We start from the raw sequence: 23,170 nt of genomic DNA, 5'->3' as shown, positions 1-23,170 counted from the left end.
GGAATAATCTCTTATTTAGAAAATATATATTTCATAGGAATTTATCAATAAATATAAAAATGCAGGCTATAATTTATCATTGCGAATTACAAAACTAGGCAGAAATTCGGATATGAAAGCTTGATTTGTTAGACAAAAATGTTTCGCTATGTTTGTGTGCTCAGAGTTTGAGCAGATCGTCAGTAACATTGGAAACTTATTTCACAACCTTTCCTAATTTAACTCCAATAGAGGGGGTTTTGTGAATTCAAATTTCCCTCTTCAACACACAATCTAAAACCAGCTTGGTATTCTTTTTACAGCATTGAGAAAGTGCAACATTAACGAGTCTCGATACTCCAAAGCAAATAAGGCAAAACTTGTGAGAAAGCATCGGGAGCAGAGTAGCCCCTGGGGAAGGGGGTTTTCTGAGATACATCAGCACACACAGAGAGTGTGGTCAGTCAGTCAGTCAGACAAAGCCGCTGAACCGGGGAGTGTGCACGCTATGGATGCGCTCCGGTTGCACAGACAGAAAAATCTCCTCGGTGGAGCTGGGAGAATGCGGGGACGGGGACGGGGAAGAATCCCAGTCTGGGGACGGGGGCGAGCAGAGGCTCAGCTCGTACAGGGCTCCCTTGCCGCTTTGCTCGCAGTCCTGGCGCCCCTGTTCCGCCATCCTCAGCGTTTCCGTTAATGCCCAGATGTAATTGTGGGCGAAGCGGAGAGTCTCGATCTTGGTTAACTTGGCATCGTCCGGGAATGTGGGCAACACCGCCCGCAGCGCATCCAGGGCATCATTCAGGTTGTGCATGCGGTTCCGTTCCCGGTCATTCGCCTTCATTCTCCGACTCCTCCTCTGCTTGGTGGCCGTGGCTTCGGTTTTGAGCCTCGGGCGGTTCCTCGGCTTCTTCCTCCTGGGCTCGGCTCTGCGGGAGCGCAATCCGCCCGCTTCATCCCCGGAGGCCACACGGTCACTCGGCTGTTCCGGGGTCAGGGCGCTCTCCGGGGATAACAGGAGGCTGCTGGAGTGAAAGGAGCTGCTTTCATCCTCGGACACAGTGAGGAACTGATCCGGCTCACTGCTCAATGACCCGGGGCAGCAGTCGGTCTTGGGAGGCATTCTGACAGAGAGAGAGAGACAAGTATTAGCACCTTAACCGAGCAGAAAGCAAACTACAACACAAAGACTAAACCCACTTCATTTTCTCAATAAAAGCAACGATAAATGCGAATTTATTGTTGCAAAGGGCGAGGCCAGGAAGGGTGGCAATAAAACAAAATGCATTATTCGTAATAAGCTAGGATTTACTGCAATACAAAGGACAAGCAAGTCCCACAACTAACTTTTAACTTAACAAGGCAGAACGCAACAGAACTAAGACAAATAGTTCGCAATGGGGGCTCAGTGGGCAGTGCTGAGGGTGCAGGATGAGGGTGCAGGGTGGGTGCTGGATGAGGGTGCAGGGTGTCCCGGGCACTGACACGCACCTGTCCTTGCCCCGGGGCCTCTGGATGAGCTGAGCTGTGAAGTGGCCTCCTCGTGACGTTTACGCGCGTCTGGCACACGACTGCAAGGTGGGTGGATTTATATAACAGGAGGGACAATGCAGCTCCCCTGGGGTGGGGCTGAGGGTGGAATGCAGGCAGAGGGAGGGGGGAGCTGTGTGCATGCATTGGGACTGGGGCAGGGGAAGGTGGAGCTGGCAGGGCAGGGGATCTTGCAGAGGCAAGGGAGCTGGCTGCATGCACTGGGACTGGGGCCACCTTCCCCGCTTCTCAATGGGCAGAGCGTGTGCGCGGCTGGCCGGCTCCCCGGGGAGGGGGCGGGCCGCGCGCGCCGGGAACGTGCCCCGAATTAATGAGGCCACGCGAGTCCCGCAGCCCCTCCGCTTTGAGGCTGATTCAGTGACCGGGGCTGGAGACAAAAGCAGGGTCACTGACTGCTGCTGCTGAAGTATCACACGCCAAGGGCAACATCCCCAGCAACAAGAGCGGTTCCCAAACACTCTGCAGGCAGTCTGTCCAAATAGAAGGAAATTATATCAGATTCTACATTTCAACCTCGGTGCAAGAATCTAACACCTTTTAAAATGACTAAAATACAACAAGTGCTAAAGTTTGCAAATTCACTTCAAATTGCAAATTTCTTTTATATCGCAAATTCCAACAGTGGCTAGCCCAGTATTTAAACATCGGTGTAATCAAACGGCGGAATATCTTTCTTCTGAAAGAAAACTTTGCTTCATAGAAATCGGCTGAAATCGACATGTTGTTGGCCTTTTTAAAAAAAAAATGGTCCCGACCCGGTTAAACATCACCGAGCAAACAGTGCAGATCCGCAATGTGATCACAATCCAGTTAACAGCACTGCGCTTCTGCATTGAAGTAATCAGCGGGGAACTTTCTGTCAGTAGATTGCCTTTATTGTTAAAGTGAGGAATTGAGCATTTTAAATAGTGGCGGATTCTCTGGGAAGAGGGGATCCGAGAGAGAGTGATGGATAGGTGCAGACAACACCTGAAAATAAAGCAATGAGCAAGTTCCAATTTGGATAAGCGAGAGTCTGCAGTGGCTGGAAGAGTATTTAAAACCTGGAGTTCCTTCATGCTCGGGCTGCGGGCTAATTGGAAGCAGCTCGTCCGTAACCGGTGTGAAAAAGACGAATTAAGAGTTTGAAAGCGGCTCAGACTGAACCAGGAGCTGGTCCCAGTCTTGGAGGAGAGCTCAGCAACGCATGCGTCACCGAGGGCGCATGATTCAAATGTGTAGGATGAAGCTCACAATCATTTCGCTTAACAATTATTAGCTAGTCCCTCACAATGTTTCTAAAGCTTAGTTTTTTTTATTGTTCACCTAAATGTGAATTCCCCTCCCCCTTTGGCTTCCTGCATTATTTACTGAACAGCACTCTGGCAGTTTTTAACACGACCCACATGCAGCGAAAAATCTGGTAAGCGAGTTTCCAAGCTCACAGTGCCCTCTTCAATCGTCCTTCAAACAAAAGCTAAAGCCGAAAATAAAGCCCCACCTGGTACCACTGTTTGCTAAAATCATAATAAATAGATTTCCTTTAATAAATAATTACAAGAGATTGTAAAGTGGAGTGTTTTGGGATGCATTAATCACGGAACCTAGAGCAGGTATCACCTGCTGTAGTATACGGAGGTTTATTGTTAAATCACCTTCAGACTAACACTTTCTGATAACTCCTCCATTCCCACAGCAACTGCTCGCCTGTGTTTACTCTCACTTAACATAACAAGCACAATATTGCATACAAACCTGATAAAATCAGAGAAAAAAGTAATTGGTTTAAGCTTACACCTGCTTGAATAGCTCATATGTCGATTCGGTATTTAATAGCCTTTCAAAGCTGGTTATATTTCGTTTACATTGGGTTATTCAAATGCTTTTTATAACAGGCAAACTGCAATTCCTATCTGCCTGTCCTATTTGTCTTTTTTATTGAAACCATATGGTCTGCAGATAATTTCTCCATTCCATATTTAGTTTGTCAATTGATGGTAATGGAGGCGTTTTGCAATACTGTGAAATGGCACAACGAGGACAAGTAGCAGAGTTTGTAAGACTGAGTGCTTTAGATAAACATTCAAACCCCTTCCCCAACCGCCTCAATAGACAATGAAAAAAACTTTTGTGTGATGTGTGTGTGTGTGTGTGTGTGTTAAAATTGGACGCGTTATTGTGGCCTTTAGACAGGTGGGAGACAAGAGCAGCTGTTATGGGTGATGTTGGGGAGGAAAATAAGAAGCACAAAAAAAAAATCATCCTTTTATTTAACATGGGGAAAAGGTCGCTTGTCACATCTTTTAGCAAAAATACCCTCCGATCCCCTGCCTTTGTGAGGAATGTACAGATTGTGGGATCTGAATCACGAAATAAAGGTGAATTACGCACACCACATGACACCTGTTGCCAGTGAGAGTTGCTCTCAAGCGCGCTGCTCACTCCCAGCAAATGGGAAACACTTGGAGGAAGATACAGTGATTTGTAGCGACATATGTTTAGCGATTATATGAATACTCTTTAGATAGAGCAGCTGCGCGTTCTTACCTTCTGACAACATAATACCTGGCTCTAGAATCGCGCATTTTAGACGCAGGTCCGCATTATCTTGCGGGCTGTATTTCATGCACTTATTGTCGTCTTAAAACAGATGCAGATCGTTGCAAAATACAATCACACAAAAATATTACTCGTAAGGTACAAATGGGCCCATATGGGCCGGCACAAGACCCACATATGCGCCTTTTCTGTGGGGGTTTTGTCTCCCAAAGAGAAACAATAGGGACATGTAGCCAAAGCAAACAAACATTTTTGAATGAAATGTGTAAATTGAGTAATTGTAACAATGCCCCGTCGATATATCTTGCCCGGATTCTCTTGTCGCATTGGACAGTCTCCACAGTAAGGCTTCGTCTTTAGCAAAGCACTGAATGAAAGTCTGTTTCTCCAATGTGTACCAGGAGGACATCGCTGTCTCTCTCTGAATGCAGCTTCCCAGTCTGAGTATTAACCGGCATATATCATTGTATAGAAATAACTTTAACATTTACAGACAGAATATAATGTGTAACCTAAACCCCCCAAAAGATCTTACACATTTATTTTCATCTCCAGAGTTGACAGCCTATTTAAATCTATAGTTCAACTGGAATTGATAGAAATGGCGAAATGGAATTTGTTCCACTATCTTCCCGACTGAGAATTTTGCGCATCGCATTCATTACGCCGATTTACTACTGGAAATTCAAAGCTTAAAACAATTTTAACATCTACTACGAATGGGACAGAATTGAAACATTACGAAATATTCGAGAAGCTCTCGTGTGCTTTGGGCGGTATCTTCAAAATCCACTGAGTGTTTTACAAACGGGGCACGGGGCGAATGAGCTGCAGAAACAAACCATAATTTACCCAAACGATCCAAGGGGTTCCCAAACAAAAACAGAAAGTGCTGGAAAAGCTCAGCAAGTCTGGCAGCATCTGTGGAGAGAGAAGCAAAGTTAACGTTTCTGGTCTGGGTTGGGGGAAGAGGGGAAGGGGGGAAGAGGGGTGGGGGGAAGGGGGAAGAGGGGTGGGGGAAGAGGGGTGGGGGAAGAGGGGTGGGGGAAGAGGGGTGGGGGAAGAGGGGTGGGGGAAGGGGGTGGGGGAAGGGGGTGGGGGGAAGAAGGGGGGTGGGGGAAGGGGGTGGGGGGAAGGGGGGTGGGGGGAAGAAGGGGGGTGGGGGAAGAGGGGGGAAGAGGGGTGGGGGGAAGAGGGGTGGGGGGAAGAAGGGGGGTGGGGGAAGAGGGGGGAAGAAGGGGGTGGGGGAAGAAGGGGGGTGGGGGGAAGTGAGGGGGAAGGGGGGTGGGGGAAGAGAGGGGGAAGAAGGGGGTGGGGGGAAGTGAGGGGGAAGGGGGTGGGGGAAGAGAGGGGGAAGAAGGGGGGTGGGGGAAGTGAGGGGGGTGGGGGGAAGAAGGGGGTGGGGGGAAGTGAGGGGGAAGAAGGGGGTGGGGGGAAGAAGGGGGTGGGGGGAAGTGGGGGGGAAGTGAGGGGGAAGTGAGGGGGAAGTGGGGTGGGGGAAGGGAGGGGGAAGTGGGGAGGGGGAACGGGGTGGGGGAAGGGAGGGGGAAGGGGGGTGGGGGGAAGGGAGGGGGAAGGGGGGTGGGGGAAGGGAGGGGGAAGGGGGGTGGGGGGAAGGGAGGGGGAAGGGGGGTAGGGGGAAGGGAGGGGGAAGGGGGTGGGGGAAAGAGAGGGGGAAGGGGGGTGGGGGAAAGAGAGGGGGAAAGAGAGGGGGAAGGGGGTGGGGGAAAGAGAGGGGGAAGGGGGTGGGGGAAAGAGAGGGGGAAGGGGGTGGGGGGGAAGAGAGCGGGAAGGGGGTGGGGGGAGAGGGGGAAGGGGGTGGGGGGAAGAGAGGGGGTAGGGGGTGGGGGGAAGAAGGGGGAAGAAGGGGAAGGGGGGAAGAGGGTGGGGGTAAGAGAGGGGGAAGGGGGAAGGGGGAAGGGGGAAGGGGGTGAAGGAAGAGGGGGGGAGAAGGGGTGGGGGGGAAGGGGGGGAGAAGGGGTGGGGGGGGAAGAGGGGGAGAAGGAGTGGGGGGAAGAGGGGGTTGGGGAAGGGGGGGAGGGGGGAAGAGGGGGGAAGAGGGGGGTGGGGGAAGAGGGGGGTGGGGGAAGAGGGGGGAAGAAGGGGGTGGGGGGAAGAAGGGTGGGCGTAAGAAGGGGTGGGGGAAGGGGGGAAGAAGGGGTGGGGGGAAGGGGGGAAGAAGGGGGTGGGGGGAAGAAGGGGGTGGGGGGAAGAGGGGGGGAGGAGGGGAAGAGGGGTGGGGGAAAAGGGGGGAAGGGGGGTGGGGGAAGAGGGGGGTGGGGGGAAGAGGGGGGAAGGGGGTGGGGGGAAGAAGGGGTGGGGGATGGGGGTGGGGGGAGGAAGGGGGTGGGGGAAGAGGGGGGAAGAGGGGGGAAGGGGGGTGGGGGGAAGAAGGGGTGGGGGAAGAGGGGGGAAGGGGGGTGGGGGGAAGAAGGGGGTGGGGGTAAGAAGGGGTGGGGGAAGGGGGAAGGGGGAAGGGGGTGGGGGGAAGGGGGTGGGGGGAAGAAGGGGGTGGGGGGAAGTGAGGGGGAAGTGAGGGGGAAGGGGGTGGGGGGAAGTGAAGGGGAAGGGGGTGGGGGGAAGAGAGGGGGAAGAGAGGGGGAAGAGGGTGGGGGGAAGAGGGTAGGGGGAAGAGAGGGGGTGGGGGGAAGGGGGAAGAAGGGGGAAGGGGGGAAGAGGGTGGGGGAAGGGGGGGAAGAGGGGGGGAAGGAGGGAGGTGGGGGGGAAGAGGGAAAGGAGGGAGTTGGGGGAGGGGGAAGGCTGGGGGGTGGATGGTGGGGAGGTGCCCAGTGTTTAGGTGCAGGAAGTGCAAAGACCCACAAACACAAACACAAACTCACTCATCAGTTGCAAACTAAGAATTGTTAAATAGTTTGAAATGTCACCGCTTTTTCGGTTCATTGAGGAAATTGTTTTCTCTTCCTCACCCCGTGACTGCACATTTCTAACAATCTTTATACCAGGTCAATATTGTCTGGGGGAGAAAGCAATTTACAAACTGCTCACTCGCTCTGATATTCACTTTGCAAAGTGTTGCATAAACACCATCGACATTCACAGCATTTTCGGAACTTTTAAATGCTGGTCTGTTTTGAGTGGAATTATTGAGCAAACGATGTCATTAATGATGTCATTAATAATGTGCCTCAATGTCTTGTTGTTTTGTAGTTGTGATATTTACAGTTTGTTAGACATATTAAGATTTGAAGTTATAATTCTGATGAGGGGCGGTTCTGAAACAATGACTGTTTGTGTTTGCTCGGGCACAGATACAATACTAGTTTGATGTGGATAATGTTGTACAGAAACAACTCTGTATTTTCAATGTTAGGAAGTGATCGCCAGCCACTCATCCTGTGACTGAACCGTTGCTCCATCTACTGGAATAAAGTTTTATTTCGGAAGGTTGGACTGTAAGCTTTATCCTCTTTTGTAAGCTGTGATATTCACTGCTTTGGACAGTAAGAAACGAATATTTGAATGATAGAAAACTTGAAGATTTCAAAATTTCCGCCTACCCAGAGAATTAAAATAATTGTCAAAAGAACTAGAGAGGAAATGAGATATTTCTGCACACAGAGGGTTGTTAAAGATCTGGAACATTCTGCCTGAAAGGGCGGGTGGATTGAAAAAGGTAATTTGTCATGTACCTGAGGACTGATTTGCAGGGAAAAAGCGTTGGGGGTGTGAAACGAATTGAAGAGCTCATTCAAAGAAACGGTACTGATAAGACGGGTCGAACGGCCTTCTTTGGTAAGATTCTATCATTGAAGGAATAATTGCGCCATAAATTCTTAATCTCAGAGTTTACTGGAAGCTGGAATCATGTTTGTAGTCTGTTTGATCTTTTCGATGTTGATGTGCATTTCGGTTGGAAGCTCCTCTCCAGGTGTTGTACAATAAAACTCTTCATATTGCAAACTCCCGAGCTGCGGCAGGAAGTGTACAATGTCATAAATCACAGTGTCACTCGCATCCTGTCCCCACTCAGCATCCCACGCACAGGGCAACAGTCCCGAGATCCAAACATGTTGGGACAACACAGGGTCGGTCAGACTGAAACCGAGAGTCTGTACACTCAAACCTATTACTGCCACACTCTGCCTTTCCTTCACCAGGTATCAGGGAGTTTGGAAGGAATGAACTACCAAAATGTAACTCATTGCAGATTACATAGAATTTTACAGCGCAGCAACAGACCATTCGGCCCCACAGGTCTATGCTGGTGTTTATGCTTATCACGAGTCTCCTCCCACCCTTCTAAATCTCCCCCATCCACATATCCTTCTACTCCTTTCTGCTCAAATGTTTATCAGCCTTCCCCTTAAATGCTTCTATGCTATTTGCCTCAACCACTCCCTGTGTTAGCGAGTTCCACATTCTCACCACTGTCTGGGTAAAGAAGTTTCTCCTGAATTCCCTATTGGATTTATTAGTGACTATCTTCAGTTTATATCCTTTATTTCTGGTCTTGCCCACAGGTGGAAACTTCTCTACATTTACCCTATCAAACCCTTTCACAATCCTAAAGGCCTCTGCTGGGTCACCCCTTTTCTAAAGAAAGGAGTCCCAGGCTGTTCAATCTTTCCTGATAGGTGTAACCTCTTAGTTCTGCTTTCATTCTAGTAAATCTTTTTTATCACCTTCTCCAGTATATCCTTTTTATAATATACAGACCAGAACTGTTTGCAGTACTCCAAGTGTGATTTTACCAAGGTTCTAAAATTTAACATCTTTTTTGCTTTTCAATTCTATTCCTCTAGAAATGAATACAAGAACTTTTCTTATATCCTTATTAACCCATGTCGGTACTTTTCATGATTTGTGTATCTGTACTTCTCTGTTCCTCGAACACATTTAGATACTTACTTTCTAAGGGGTATGTGATGCTTTATTCTTCCTATCAAAAATAGTTAACTGAGAGGTGGAAAGGTATCTCAGAGGGACTGATGTTATGACTGAGGTAGAAGGAGTGCACTGTTAATTCAGTCCCACTTCTCCACAGGTCACAACATTTTTTTTTAAAATTCCCACTTACTGAAACAATCAGATACACTATTTTCCCCAGAATAGAACACACTAGCCAGGGTTCTTTACTGAACAACAAAATTAACAGTTTATTATAAAACAAGACTTAACTAACAATGGAGTAAAACAATACCACACAGATCAAATTTTTGAAAATCCAACATTAAATTTTAAAAGTCCCCTTTCTACCTTAACCAAATTTTAGATTAGAGATACAGCACTGAAACAGGCCCTTCGGCCCACCTGTGCCGAACATCAACCACCCATTTATACTAATCCTACACTAATCCCATATTCCTACCAAACATCCCCACCTGTCCCTATATTTCCCTACCACCTACCTATACTAGTGACAATTTATAATGGCCAATTTACCTATCAACCTGCAAGTCTTTTGGCTTGTGGGAGGAAACCGGAGCACCCGGAGAAAACCCACGCAGACACAGGGAGAACTTGCAAACTCCATACAGGCAGTACCCGGAATCGAACCCGGGTCCCTGGAGCTGTGAGGCTGCGGTGCTAACCACTGCGCCACTGTGTCCCTTTTTACCTTAATCCATCACACTAACATACACATATACACCAGTAAACCCAAAAAAAGATTTTAAAAAATATTTTTACAATCTGAGCTCTGTTACAGAGAAAAAGCATTTGTGTTAACAACTTTCTCATTTTGAAGGAAGCAGCGGATGAGATATGTTGTTCCAAACTGGCATACAGTCTAACTTCTGAGCACACGCAGACAGGTCACTGAAACCTTTAGAACAGATCTCTTCAGGCAGCATTGAGAATTATTTTTAGCAGGCTTTCTTGAAATACAGGAAACAAAACAAATAAACACAGTGGACTTCACAGGGTCTTTTAGGAGTTTCTGGAAAGCGAGCTGGGTTGTGGTCTTCTGTCCTTTCTTGACTTTTTCTTCAGACTTGACTTTATCTCCTTCCAGAAGGTAAAACACACATGCACTGACCGACAACCAAAGAGCTTGTCAGTTTTTCTGGTGCTCTTTCCAGGTGCTCTCTGCTACTACTGGCCTTGTCCAATCAAAGGAGCATTTGTCACTTTTCTTTCCCTGTTACCAGGGTTTCCACTCCATCTCCAACCAGAGCCACGTAACAACCAGCAACATGGTTGCCCATCCAGCTCCCTCAGTACCCTCTTGATGGTTTCCATTTAAAAAAAAACTGGTCCAACATTTATTCAGCTTACCATAAATTCCTTAAAAATTTTTTTAAACAAATAAGAATCACTTTCACAACAATGACCAAATCTGAGAGGACAATGAGAGTGGAGAGTAAGGTAGCTGTAGTTGTTCATATATCTAACATACATTGAGTGAAACAATTCTATCAGGCTTTTTGGTGATCATTAGTAAAGGAATGAAATTCACCAGGATTTGGATCATTGGGTTTCAGTCTCATCTTATTCCAAAAGGAATAATACATTAACACAGTGTTCTTCAGTAATGACACATTCACTAAATGAAATCACTCCCCCCAAATATTCAGAGTTTGTTTGAACATTTCTTTGCTTTTTAAGGATTCTGATGAAAGTGAGAAATAGCAGGAAGTGAGAGGTAGCATTTGAAAACATGATGGCTGTGTTCCTGACCAATGCTTCCTTTGTACAAAACTACTTTATAAAAGATAAATGTCCATGAAGCCTTTAAATAGCATTTGGCTTATTGATATATTTAAAGCCAGGGATACACTGTTGTCTTCTAAACATGGAGCTTTGCTTTTACTCATTCTCATGATCTGGGCATTTATTATCCACCTCCTAATTGCCCTTGAGAAGGTGGTGGTGAGCTGCCTTCTTGAACCACTGCAGTCCATTTGGGGTAGGTACACCCACAGTGCTGTTAGGAAGGGAGTTCCAGGATTTTGACCCAGCGACAGTGGAGGAACAACGATATAGTTCCAAGTCAGGATGGTGTGTAGCTTGGAGGGGAGGTTGCAGGTGGTGTTGTTCCCATGCACCGGCTGCTCATGTCCTTCTAGATGGTAGAGGTCGCAGGTTTGGAAGGTGCTGTCAAATGAGCAGTTGCTGCAGTGCATCTTGTAGACAGTGCACACTGCTGCCACTGTGCGTCGGTGGTGGAGGGAGTGAATGTTTAAGGTGGTGAATGGGGTGATCAGCTGTGCTGCTGTTTCCTGGATAGTGGTGAGATTAGTGAATGTTGTTGAGCTGCACCCATCCAGGCAAGTGGAGAGTATTCCATCACACTCCTGAGTTGTGCCTTGTAGATGATGGAGAGACTTTGGGGAGTCAGGAGGTGAGTGAATTGCTGCAGAATTTCCAGCCTCTGACTTGCTCTAGTAGCCACAGTATTTACATGGCTGGCTCAGTTGAATGTCTTGCCAATGGTGACTCCCAGGATGTTAATGGTGAGGGATTCAGTGACGGTAAGGCCACTGAATGTCAAGAGGAGGTGCTTAAATCCTCTTTCTCTTGTTGGAGAGTCTCATTGCCTGGCATTTGTGTGGAGTGAATCTTATGTTCCACTGATTTTCCCAAACCTGGATGAAGGCTAAGTCTTATTGCAAGCCAGCATGGACTGTTTCATTTTTGTGAGGAATTGGGAATTTAGCTGAACACTGTGGCATCATCAATGAACATTCCCATTTCTGACCTTATGAGGAAGGGAAGGTCATTGATGAAACCGCTGAAGATATTTGGACATAGCACACTGTCCTGAGGAACTCCTGCAGTGACGATTAGCCTCCAATAGCCATAATCATCTTCCTTTGTGCTAAATATGACTCCAGCCAGTGGAGATCATCCCCACCCCCAACTTCCATCATCCCCATTGACTTCAGTTTTATTAGGGTTTCTTGATTTCATATTATTAATTATGATCATACATTTGGTCAGTTTGGAGCAGATGAGTTTATCCAGCAGATAATTTATAGATAATCTTTGAGGTCTTTTAGATATTCTTCACCATTTTAACTCAACCAATGCTCATGGCTGCCTTTGTCACTCTCAGTGAAATACCCTTTCAAGCTCATTGCAGTGGTGAAGTTTTGGGGATTTGAAACTAGTTTGCATGTTAATGATAGACCTCCATCTGCATCGTAGGTGACTGGTAGAATTTCTCACTCATTAAGCAGCATATTTAAAATATCACTGCAGATATTTAAAGGGTATTGCTGAAAATAATAACATGTTGTCGAAGCTTTTTGTCTTGCGCTCATTAGGACAATCACAGGTCCTGACAACATGTCTCTATTTTCAGCAACACCTGAGTTCTGGACTTAAAGGTCTTCAGCGACCTTTACAAGAAATTAGACAAAAAGGAGCAGGATTAAAGTCTTACGTTATTTCCATGATATATTGTACCATGTGCTCTACTAGCGTATATCCAGGTGGTGTATTTGAGGTGCTAGTACATGCAGTGAGGCAGAGAAGTGTTTCTCTGACACAGAGAAGGTTCATCAAAATGCCTGGCATGAGATCATTGATAAAATGATGACATTCTGCAACATCCAGTGTGTCTCCTAATGGAAAATGATAGCCTGAGCAGAGGTGCTGATGATGATAATCAACAGATTCCTGCAACAAGGATCTCCCCAAAAATGCAGGCAGCACAACATATGCACCTCTCAAAAGCTTCCACCAATCTTCCACCTTATTGAATTACAGCGGTACGTCTTCACTCTGAAACTAATATCCATTGAAATTCTAAACGGGGTTACACGACAAATCCTTCGAGCTGCACAATCACTGACACACAAGGAGCTGGAGATCGAACACATCTCTGTTATTGTATGTGCCTATTAAACCTATAACAGCTCAAGATCATTTTTAATCTGCAGGACACATTGGCAATTGACACAACAGATAAGAAAAGAATGGGAGGGACCCAAAATTACACACAAATGATGCATTTATGGGGAAGCTAGATAACAGCTTGAGAGAGTAAGGAATAGAAGGACATGTTGATAAGTTGGGAGGAGGAGGCTCATGTCAATCCTCAGATCTCTGTGCTCCACTGATTCTGACCTCTTGAGCATCCCTGATTTAATCACTCTGGCGTTGGTAGCATCAGCTGTCTAAGCCCCAAACGAAGAAATTCCCCTCCGAAACCTCTCAGCCTCTCCCTCCTCCTTTATGTTGCTACTTAAAATCTATCTCTTTGACACCTGTCCTAATATCCCCTTACATGGCTAGGTGTCAAATTATGTTTGCTAATGCTCCTTTGAAAAGTCTTGGGATGTTTTACTACGTTAAAGATGCTATATAAATCTAATTGTTGTTGTTGAAATAAATGGAGATTGTGAGCTGTGAGGAGGATGCAGAGAAACTCCAGTGTGATTTGGACAGGTTGAGTGAGTGGGCAAATACATGGCAGATGCAGTGTAATGTGGATAAATGTGAGGTTATCCACTTTGGTGGCAAAAAGAGAAAGGCAGATTATTATCTGAACGGCGATAGATTGGGAAAGGGGGAGGTGCAGCGAGACCTGGGTGTCCCTGTGCACCAGTCGCTGAAGGTAAGCATGCAGGTGCAGCAGGCAGTTAAGAAGGCAAATGGTATGTTGGCCTTCATAGTGAGAGGATTCGAGCACAGGAGCAAAGATGTCTTGCTACAATTATACAAGGCCTTGGTGAGACCACATCTGGAGTGTTGTGTGCAGTTTTGGTCTCCTTATCTGAGGAAGGGTGTTCTTACTATAGAGGGAGTGCAGCGAAGATTACCAGACTGATTCCTGGGATGGCAGGTCTGACTTATGAAGAGAGATTGGGTTGATTAGGCTTGTATTCGCTTGAGTTTAGAAGAATGAGAGAGGATCTCCTAGAAACCTACAAAATTCTAACAGGACTGGACAGACTAGATGCAGGAAGGATGTTCCCGATAGCGGGGGAGTCCAGGACCAGGGGCCACAGTCTAAGGATAAAGGGTAAGCCATAGGACTGAGATGAGGAGAGATTTCTTCACCCAGAGAGTGGTGAACCTGTGGAATTCTCTATCACGGAAAGCGGTTGAGGCCAAATCATCAAATATATTCAAGAAAGAGTTAGATATAGTTCTTAGAGCTAATGGGATCAAGGGATACGGGGAGAAAGCAGGAACAGGGTACTGAGTTGGATGATCAGCCATGATCGTATTGAATGGCGGAGCAGGCTTGAAGGGCCGAATGGCCTACTCCTGCTCCTATTTTTCTGTTTCTATGTTTCTAAATTCACAAACTCATACTTTCTATCCTTTATTTAACCACCTCTTGAGAGCACATTTGCCAGTAGAGATCTCCATCCTTGGCCCTTCCTTTAGTTCCATTACAATTTGAGTGTAAGACGCAATATTAAACCTTGAGATTCCTCCCAATTCCACCCAGAAATCAGCCTAAAGGATCATGGATATCTAGGCATAAATGAGTTACACCAGAACTACTTTATATCTCAGTATTCACAATCTTCAAAGTCCATCCAGTGAACTCTTCGCCTGAACCAGACCTCGTGCACAAAACTGGCCACACCCCCCGGCCTGAAACTTGAGTTTCCTCCAATTGCATTGTTTGAATTGGGACTGCGCCCAAATTCTTAGGTGCACAGGCACCATGGTCACATGAATCCAGCACTAATCACCTGACCAACAGTGAAATTAAGCCACAGGCCTGCCTTCTCGCTGCAGAGATCATCAATTCATTAAAAAACTAGCAGGCTGGCTCATTTCCCGATCTTTTACAGTACATAGGAACAGCAGGAGGGCATTTAGCCCCTCAAGCCTATTCTAACATTTAGTGAGATCATAGAAAATATACCCACATTTGTCCCATATCCCTTCATATCTTTGATTAACAAAAATCTATTAGTCTCAGATTTAAAATTAACAATTAACATCACCTACCATTTGCAGAAGACAGTTCCAAATGTCTACCACCCTCTGCATGTAGCAGTGTTTCCTAACTTTACTCCTGAAAATTCTGGCTCTACTTTTTAGGCTGTGTCCCCATAGTCTTATCCCACCAACCAGCAGTGACCAGTTTGCGCGAGAGTCAAAGCCATGGGGGAGCTACAGCCCCTCAAATCAGATCCTGGATGAAGCCTAGATTGGGCTCTTGCTGTGCAAGATTGAGAGTGGCCTCCTGCTGTCTCTGACCCCAGCCTGCCTGTCCTTGGGCAACTTTCAACTGTGCTAGAACAGCTTTTTCAATCAGCCAGTGCTGAGCAGGTGACCCGATCTTGACCTTGCACTGAGTTCACCTCCTTCGGAATAGTGACGTTAATCTGTCACTGGGTCTTCACTCCTATCTCTGTACCTGCTGAATGTCCCCAAATCTTTCTCATTGCTTGATGGAGCCCTGAAGCAGAAGGGTGTGCTGGAACTATAAGCCAAGTTGAGCTCAACCCCTGTAAGTTAGGGGTAGGATGCACCCACATTTCCTACAGGTTGCCAATGACCAAGTTGCTCAGCAGCATTTGGAGTCTACAAGTGCTAAAGAAAATATCTTTGACTGAAATTGAGAGAGAAAAAGAAACTTGAAGAGATAGAATAAAAAGTAATAAAAATAATGTAATAAAAACAGAAAAATGCTGGAAATACTCAGCAGGTCTAGCAGCATCTGTGGAGAGAGAAGGAGAGTTAACGTTTCAGATCGATGACTTTTCATCATAACTGAGAAGATTCTGGTGATAATCAACTTTTAAGCAAATACAGAGGCAGGAAAATTAAAAAAGGGAAAGGTCTGTGATAGGTCGAAGGGCAGAGAGATGAAATGACAAAAAGGGATGACTGTGTAAGACTCCAGTGAGTGCTAATGAACCAAGTAAAGAAACAAAAGATGGGTCCACAGGAGGTGTAAATGGGAATAACTGAATTATCACCAACAGCTGTCTGAGAAAATGGGGGCATTGGTTCTGATGTGAAATTGTCGAATTCAATGTTGAATCCAGAAGGCTGTAAAGTGTGAAGACACCTGGTGTAGAAGGTGTCGTTGTCAAATCATGTACAAAGGAGATGGAGAAACTGGGAGAATTGAATAGAGTTCTTACAGGAAGCAAGATGGAAGCTTTTAGTAAAACAAAGTGATAACTAATTGTGTTACTTCTGTATTCTCTCTGGAGAGTTTGGTGACAAGACTCCTCATCAGCAGTAGAGAGGTTTACAGACGTCTGAATTTACAAAAAGAGGAAGAACTCACCAAGCAGAATTTTTTTTTTAAAGAAATCAGCTTCTCACAGAGGTTGAGTACCTTGTCCCTGAGTTAAATGTCCAATTTCTACTATCAATGCCTCTTTCAGCATTCCTCACTTCACTCAGACTGGGTGCATTTCTGTTGCTAAGCAATCGATTCCACAGCCACTAATATGGAGGTTTTGGTCAGGAGAAACCCAAATGATTTATAAAGAAGGAGGATAAAAGAAACAGTAAAATCCCAAATAAAGAGATAGTGAGTTAAAGAATGAAAAATGGGAAGACAGAAAAAAAAACACTGACACAGATTCTAAAATGAGATTGAGCGAAGCTGTCGAGAAAACGTAAGACATCCCTAACATATGGATTCCGTTATTAAAACCTGAGAATGATAAAGAGCTTTGGTTGCTAAAATCTCTGACAATGTCCCAGGAGTTATATTTATGAGACTTTGAAAAGTGAATAGGGCAAAACCACTGTCATTGAATTTATTGCTGTCCCGTACAAAAGTCTACACATCGCCTCTGAATACATTCCCAAAGATTTGCCATCAATCTTTGACACAATCACTTTGAGGGAGAGGAAATGGGAGGAATTTGATCCCATTTTCTCTTGTCCTTCTTCTCTCCATTCCAAATCCCAGGATTGTCTGTTCCACGTAGCTCTCTCAGGTGGATGTGAAAGATCCCATGGAACTATTTTGAAGAAGAGCAGGGGAATTCTCCCCAGTGTCCTGAGCCAATAATTATCCCTCAATCAACATCACAAAAACAGATTATCTACTCATTAGCACATTGCTGTTTGTGGGATCTTGCTGTGTGAAAATTGGCTGCTGCGTTTTCTACTTTACAACAGTGACTACACTTCAAAAGTATTTCATTGGCTGTAAAGCATTTTGGGACATCCTCTGGTCATGAAAGGTGCTAAATAAATGCAAGTCTGTCTTTCTTCTGTGAAAAGATGCACCGTGTGTAAGAAAATTACATACAAATGGAGGCTTAGATTTACTCGAATGATACATGGATTCCAAGGGTTAAATTATGAGGAGCAACTACCCAGACTAGCGTTATATTCCCTGGAATTTAGAAGGATTTAAGGGGTGATTTGATCAAAGTTTTCAAGATATTAAGGGGAACAGATAAGGTAGACAGAGAGAAACTATGCCTGTTAGTTGAAGAGTCTAGGACTAGGTGGCATAGTCTAAAAATTAGAGCCAGACCTTTCAGGATTGAAGTTATGAAATACTTCTATAATCAAAGGGTGGGAGAAGTTTGGAACTCTCTTCCACAAATGGCAATTGATGCTCGATCAATTGTTAATTTAAAATCCAAGAATTATAGATTTTTGTTAGCCAAACACATGAAGGGATATGGGGCAAAGGTGGGTCTATGGAGTTATGTCACAGATCAGCCATGATCTCATTGAATGGCAGAACAAGCTCATAGAGTCATAGAGTCATACAGCACAGAAACAGGCCCTTCGGCCCATCGTGTCTGTGCCGGCCATCAAGCACCTACCTATTCTAAACCCATTTCCAGCACTTGGCCCGTAGCCTTGAATGCTATGGCGTTTCAAGTGCTCATCAAAATACTTCTTAAATGTTGTGATGGTTCCTGCTGCTACCACCCCTTCAGACAGTGCGTTCCAGATTCCAACCACCCTCTGGGTGAAAAGTTTTTCCTCAAATCCCCTCGAGGGGCTGAATGGCCTCCTTCGGTCCCGATGTTCCTAAGCTGTCAAGCGTACGACAGTAACATGAACTTTAGCGCCCAAGCAGTTTGTCTGTGTTCCTTACCATTACAGGAGTTCTGAAAAAAAAGGAAAAAAGCCAACAGTGATGTCAGAGGAGAGCTGCAAGGTGATTGGTTGATGAGACACTGCTGTTAGTGTATTTAAATAGGGGAAAGTTTTTTTTTGCTGAAAAAAAAACCTCTGGTGATAAGATGAGTACTACTAAAATTTTGTTTTTAATTCAGTGTAGCTTATTAAGGACTTTAGATTGGAGTGGGTAGAACAAGGCCCCTAGTGTAATTAGTATTTTTTAATTAAGGGAGTAACTAATTAATCTAAGGGTAAGTCATAACTGGAGAGCTCAGCACCCTGATATGCTCCTCCTGCACTATGTGGGAAATCAGGGATGCTTCCAGTGTCCCTGACAACCATGTGTGCAGGAAGTGTATCCATCTGCAGCTACTGGCTACCCGCATTACGGAGCTGGAGCTACAGGTGGATTCACTGTGGAGCATCCGCGATGCTGAGGACATCGTGGATAGCACGTTTAGTGAGGTGGTCACACCGCAGGTAATGGCAGCACAGGCAGAAAAGGGATGGGTGACCACCAGACAGAGTAGTAGGCTCAGGCAGGTAGTGCAGGAGTCCCCTGTGGCCATCCCCCTCTCAAACAGATATACCGCTTTGGATACTGTGGGGGGCGACCTCCCAGATGAAAGCAGCAACAGTCAAGTTCGTGGAACCACAGAGGGCTCTGCTGCACAGCAGGGGAGGAAAAGGGGTGGAAGAGCTATAGTGATAGGGGATTCTATCGTAATGGGTGCAGGTAGGCGTTTCTGTGGCCACAAACGAGGCTCCAGGATGGTATGTTGCCTCCCTGTGCTAGGGTCAAGGATGTCTCGGAGCAGCTGCAGGACATTCTGAAAGGGGAGGGTGAGCAGCCAGAGGTCGTGGTCCATATTGGGACTAAAGACATAGGCAGGAAGAGAGATGAGGTTCTGCAAAGTGAATATAGGGAGTTAGGCAGAAGGTTAGAAAGCAGGACCTCTAGGGTTGTAATCTCAGGATTACTCCCTGTGCCACGTGCTAGTGAGGGTAGGAATAGGAGGTAAAAACAAGAAATGCTGGAACCACTCAGCAGGTCTGGCAGCATCTGTGGAAAGAGAAGCAGAGTTAACGTTTCGGGTCAATGACCTTCTTCGGAATAGGAGGATTAGGCAAATACATGGCTAAAGAGCTGGTGTAGGCGGGAGGGCTTCAGCTACTTGGATCATTGGGATCTCTTCTGGTGCAGAAAGACGGGTTGCATCTAAACTGGAGGGGGACCAATATCCTTGCGGGGAGGTTTGCTAGTACTACTCGGGAGGGTTTAAACTAGTCTTGCAGGGGGGTGGGACCCAAAGTCTCTCCGATGAGATAGTTGAGGCAAATGTAGAGGTTAAAGCAAGCAAGTCCAGTAGGTAGGCCGGGCAGGGGCAGGACAGGGAGCATGGAAGGTCTGGTAGGCTAAGCTGCATTTACTTTAATGCAAGAAGCCTTACAGGTAAGGCAGATGAACTCAGAGCATGGATCGGTACATGGGATTGTGATATTATAGCTATTATGGAAATGTGATTGAGGGATGGGCAGGACTGGCAGCTCAATGTTCCAGGGTACCGATGCTTCCGGCGTGACAGAGGTGGAGGTAGGAGAGGAGGGGGAGTTGCACTATTGATTAGGGAGGACATCACGGCAGTACTTAGAGAGGATATCCCGGGGGGAATGTCCAGCGAGGCCATATGGGTAGAACTTAGAAATAAGAAAGGGGGTGATCACTTTGATGGGATTATACTATAGGCCCCCCAATAGTCAGAGGGAAGTGGAGGAGCATATATGTAGGGAAATCACAGATAGCTGTAGGAATTATAGGGTTGTAATAGTAGGTGATTTTAACTTCCCTAATATTGACTGGGACTGCCTTAGTGCTAAGGGATCAGATGGGGAAGAATTTGTTAAGTGTGTCCAGGATAGTTTTCTGAAGCAGTATGTGGATGACCCTACTAGAGAAGGGGCTACACTCGACCTCCTCTTAGGAAATGAGGCTGGGCAGGTGGTTGATGTGTCAGTGGGGGAGCACTTTGGGACCAGTGACCATAACTCTGTTCGCTTCAAGATAGTTATGGAAAAGGATAGGACTGGTCCTCAGGTTGAAGTCCTAAATTGGGGGAAGGCTAATTTCGATGGCATCAGACAGGAACTCTCAAAAGTTGAATGGGAGAGGCTGTTTACAGGTAAAGGGACGTCTGGCAAGTGGGAGGCTTTTAAAAGTGGGATAGGAAGAGTTCAGGGCCGGCATGTTCCTGTTGGGTGGAAGGGCAAGGCTGGCAAGTTTAGGGAACCTTGGTTGACGAGGGATATTGAGGGTCTGGTCAGAACATAGAAGGAGGCATATGTCAGGTATAGGCAGCTGGGGTCAAGCAAGTCCGTCGAGGAGTATAGGGGATGTAGGAGTACACTTAAGAAATTAGGAGGGTGAAAAGGGGCCTTGAGATTTCCCAGGCAGATAAGATAAAAGAGAATCCTAAAAGATTCCATAAGTATATTAAGAGTAAAAGGGTAGCTAGGGAGAGAGTAGGTCCCCTTAAGGATCAGTGTGGTAATCTATGTGTGGAGCCACGGGAAATGGGTGAGGTCTTAAATGAATATTTCTCATCTGTATTTACCGTGGAGAAGGTCATGGAAGCTAGTGAGTTCAAGGGAGGGAACAGCAATATCCTGGAGCATATCAACATTACAAAGGAGGAGGTGTTGGAGGTTTTGAAGCGCATTAAGGTGGATAAATCCCCAGGGCCTGACCAGGATGCTATGGGAAGCAAGGGAGGAGATTGCTGGGGCCCTGGCAGAGATTTTTGTATCATCGTTAGCCACGAGTGAGGTACCGGAAGACTGGAGGATAGCTAATGTTGTGCCTTTATTTAAGAAGGGCAGCAGGGATAAGCCAGGGAACTACAGGTCGGTGAGCCTTACATCAGTGGAGGGAAAGCTATTGGAAGGGATTCTGAGAGACAGGATTTATATGCATTTGGAAAGGCATGGTCTGATTAGGGATAGTCAGCATGGCTTTGTGCATGGGAAATCATGTCTCACAAATTTGATTGATTTTTTTGAGGAGGTGACCAAGAGGATTGACAAGGGCAGGGCGATGGACGTTGTCTACATGGACTTTAGCAAGGCCCCGCATGGTAGGCTGGCCAGAAGGTCCGAGCACATGGGATCCAGGGTGAGCTAGCCAATTGGATACAAAATTGGCTTGGTGATAGGAGGCAGAGGGTGGTAGTGGAGGGTTGTTTTTCAGATTGGAGGCCGGTGACCAGTGGTGTACCACAGGGATCGGTGCTGGGCCCTCTGTTGTTTGTCATATATATTAATGACTTGGATGTGAATGTAAGGGGCATGATTAGTAAGTTTGCAGATGACACCAAAATTGGTGGTATAGTGGACAGTGAAGAAGGTTGTCTAAGGTTACAACAGGATATAGATCAACTGGGAAAGTGGGCAAGGGATTGGCAAATGGAATTTAACGCAGACAAGTGCGAAGTGATGCATTTTGGGAAGTTAAACCAGGGCAGGACATATACAGTGAATGGCAGGGCCCTGGGGAGTGTTGTTGAGCAAAGAGACCTTGGGGTGCAAGTACATAGTTCCCTGAAAGTGGCAACACAGGTAGACAGGGTGGTGAAGAAGGCGTATGGCATGCTTGCCTTCATCGGCCGAGGCATTGAGTACAAGAGTTGGGATGTCATGTTACAGTTGTACATAACGTTGGTTAGGCTGCATTTGGAATACTGTGGGCAGTTCTGGTCACCGTACTACAGGAAAGATGTGATTAAGCTAGAGAGGGTGCAGAAAAGATTCACAAGGATGTTGCCTGGTTTGGAGGGCTTGAGTTATAAAGAGAGATTGGATAGGCTGGGTCTGTTTTCCCTGGAGCGAAGGAGGCTGAGAGGGGACATGATAGAGGTATATAAAATTATGAGAGGCATAGATAGGGTAGATAGCCAGAGTCTGTTTCCCATGGTAGGGGTGACTAAAACTAGAGGGCATAGATTTAAGGTGAGAGGGAGGAGGTTTAAAGGGCATCAAAGGGGTAAATTTTTCACACAAAGAATAGTGGGTATCTGGAATGAGCTGCCTGAGGAGGTGGTGTAGGCAGGAACAGTAGCAACATTTAAGAGGCATCTGGACAGGTACTTGAATGAGCAAGGCATAGAGGGATATGGAATTAATGCAGGCAGGTGGGATTAGTATAGATAGGCATTATGGTCGGCATGGACGCGGTGCGCCGAAGGACCTGTTTCTATGCTGTACAACTCTATGACTCTAGACTTGAAGCCCAGTTAATCATTTTTGTTTAAAGTTCATATAAACAGAACATTGCACAATGGATAATGTAATCTGGATACCATTTCATTCATACAAAAACCACTCATGAAATCAAATTCTTATTTAAATGTGAATCAGCATGAACCTGTGATAGGAAATTTTATTTTGTGGATTCTGAGTGCGAAACAATGACTGATAATAATGAGGCTGCCAACATCTGCAGGAGTGATCCACAGGCGCCACTCCGTGGAGCTCTGTTGTATTGCAGGATATTTTTTCGTGGTTGCTGTTTAAATGTTAAATGTTTTGTCTTCATGAATTACTAAAATTCCCTCAGATGAAGTCCCAGGAGCCTCGTACATTTATTCCAGGAAATTTACATCTCCAGTTGTTAACATATAAAAACATATAAAAAATTAAACTTCTCTGCAGTTCTTAAAATATATACATTTATATAACATTGTAAAATGTCCCAAGGCATTTTATGGAACCTTATTAAACAAAATTTGACACTGAGCCACATAAGGAAATATTAGGGCAAGTGTTGCATCAAAGAGGTAGGTTTTAAGGAGCATCTTAAAGGAGGAGAGACAGAGAGATACAACTGCAAAAGCTTAATTTAACAATTTATAAGATCAAACAATGCAAATGTTGTTACAACTGTGCTAAATTGGTGCTAAACTTTAACATTTAAACATGAAAGAGACTGCAATCATTTTTCAGGACCCCTTGACTCTGTTCCAGTTACATTTCGATTCCGCCTGTTGGTTGCGGTGATTAGAGGGAGATTTTATGTTAATTAGTTTCCACAGAATCTGGGGTGCAATTTCTCCTCAGCAAAATG

General features: G+C 45.8%; 1 protein-coding gene across 1 annotated transcript; it reads right to left on the bottom strand.

The window, feature by feature from the left end:
* Window positions 1-451: 451 nt before the first annotated feature.
* On the bottom strand, window positions 452-1,102 carry LOC137355305 (neurogenin-1-like). Its single transcript, XM_068020291.1, has one exon. The coding sequence runs from the start codon at window positions 1,100-1,102 to the stop codon at window positions 452-454; it is 651 nt and encodes a 216-aa protein (XP_067876392.1).
* Window positions 1,103-23,170: the final 22,068 nt, after the last annotated feature.

The sequence above is a fragment of the Heterodontus francisci genome, chromosome 42 (assembly GCF_036365525.1).
Source record: "Heterodontus francisci isolate sHetFra1 chromosome 42, sHetFra1.hap1, whole genome shotgun sequence".
NCBI lineage: Eukaryota > Metazoa > Chordata > Chondrichthyes > Heterodontiformes > Heterodontidae > Heterodontus > Heterodontus francisci.
The sequence above is the reverse complement of the archived record's forward strand: the minus strand, read 5'-3'. Positions and strand labels throughout refer to the sequence as shown.

What these genes read in the sequence shown, in the direction of transcription:
- LOC137355305 (XM_068020291.1), bottom strand. Translation starts at nt 1,102, where the DNA reads ATGCCTCCCAAGACCGACTGCTGCCCCGGGTCATTGAGCAGTGAGCCG.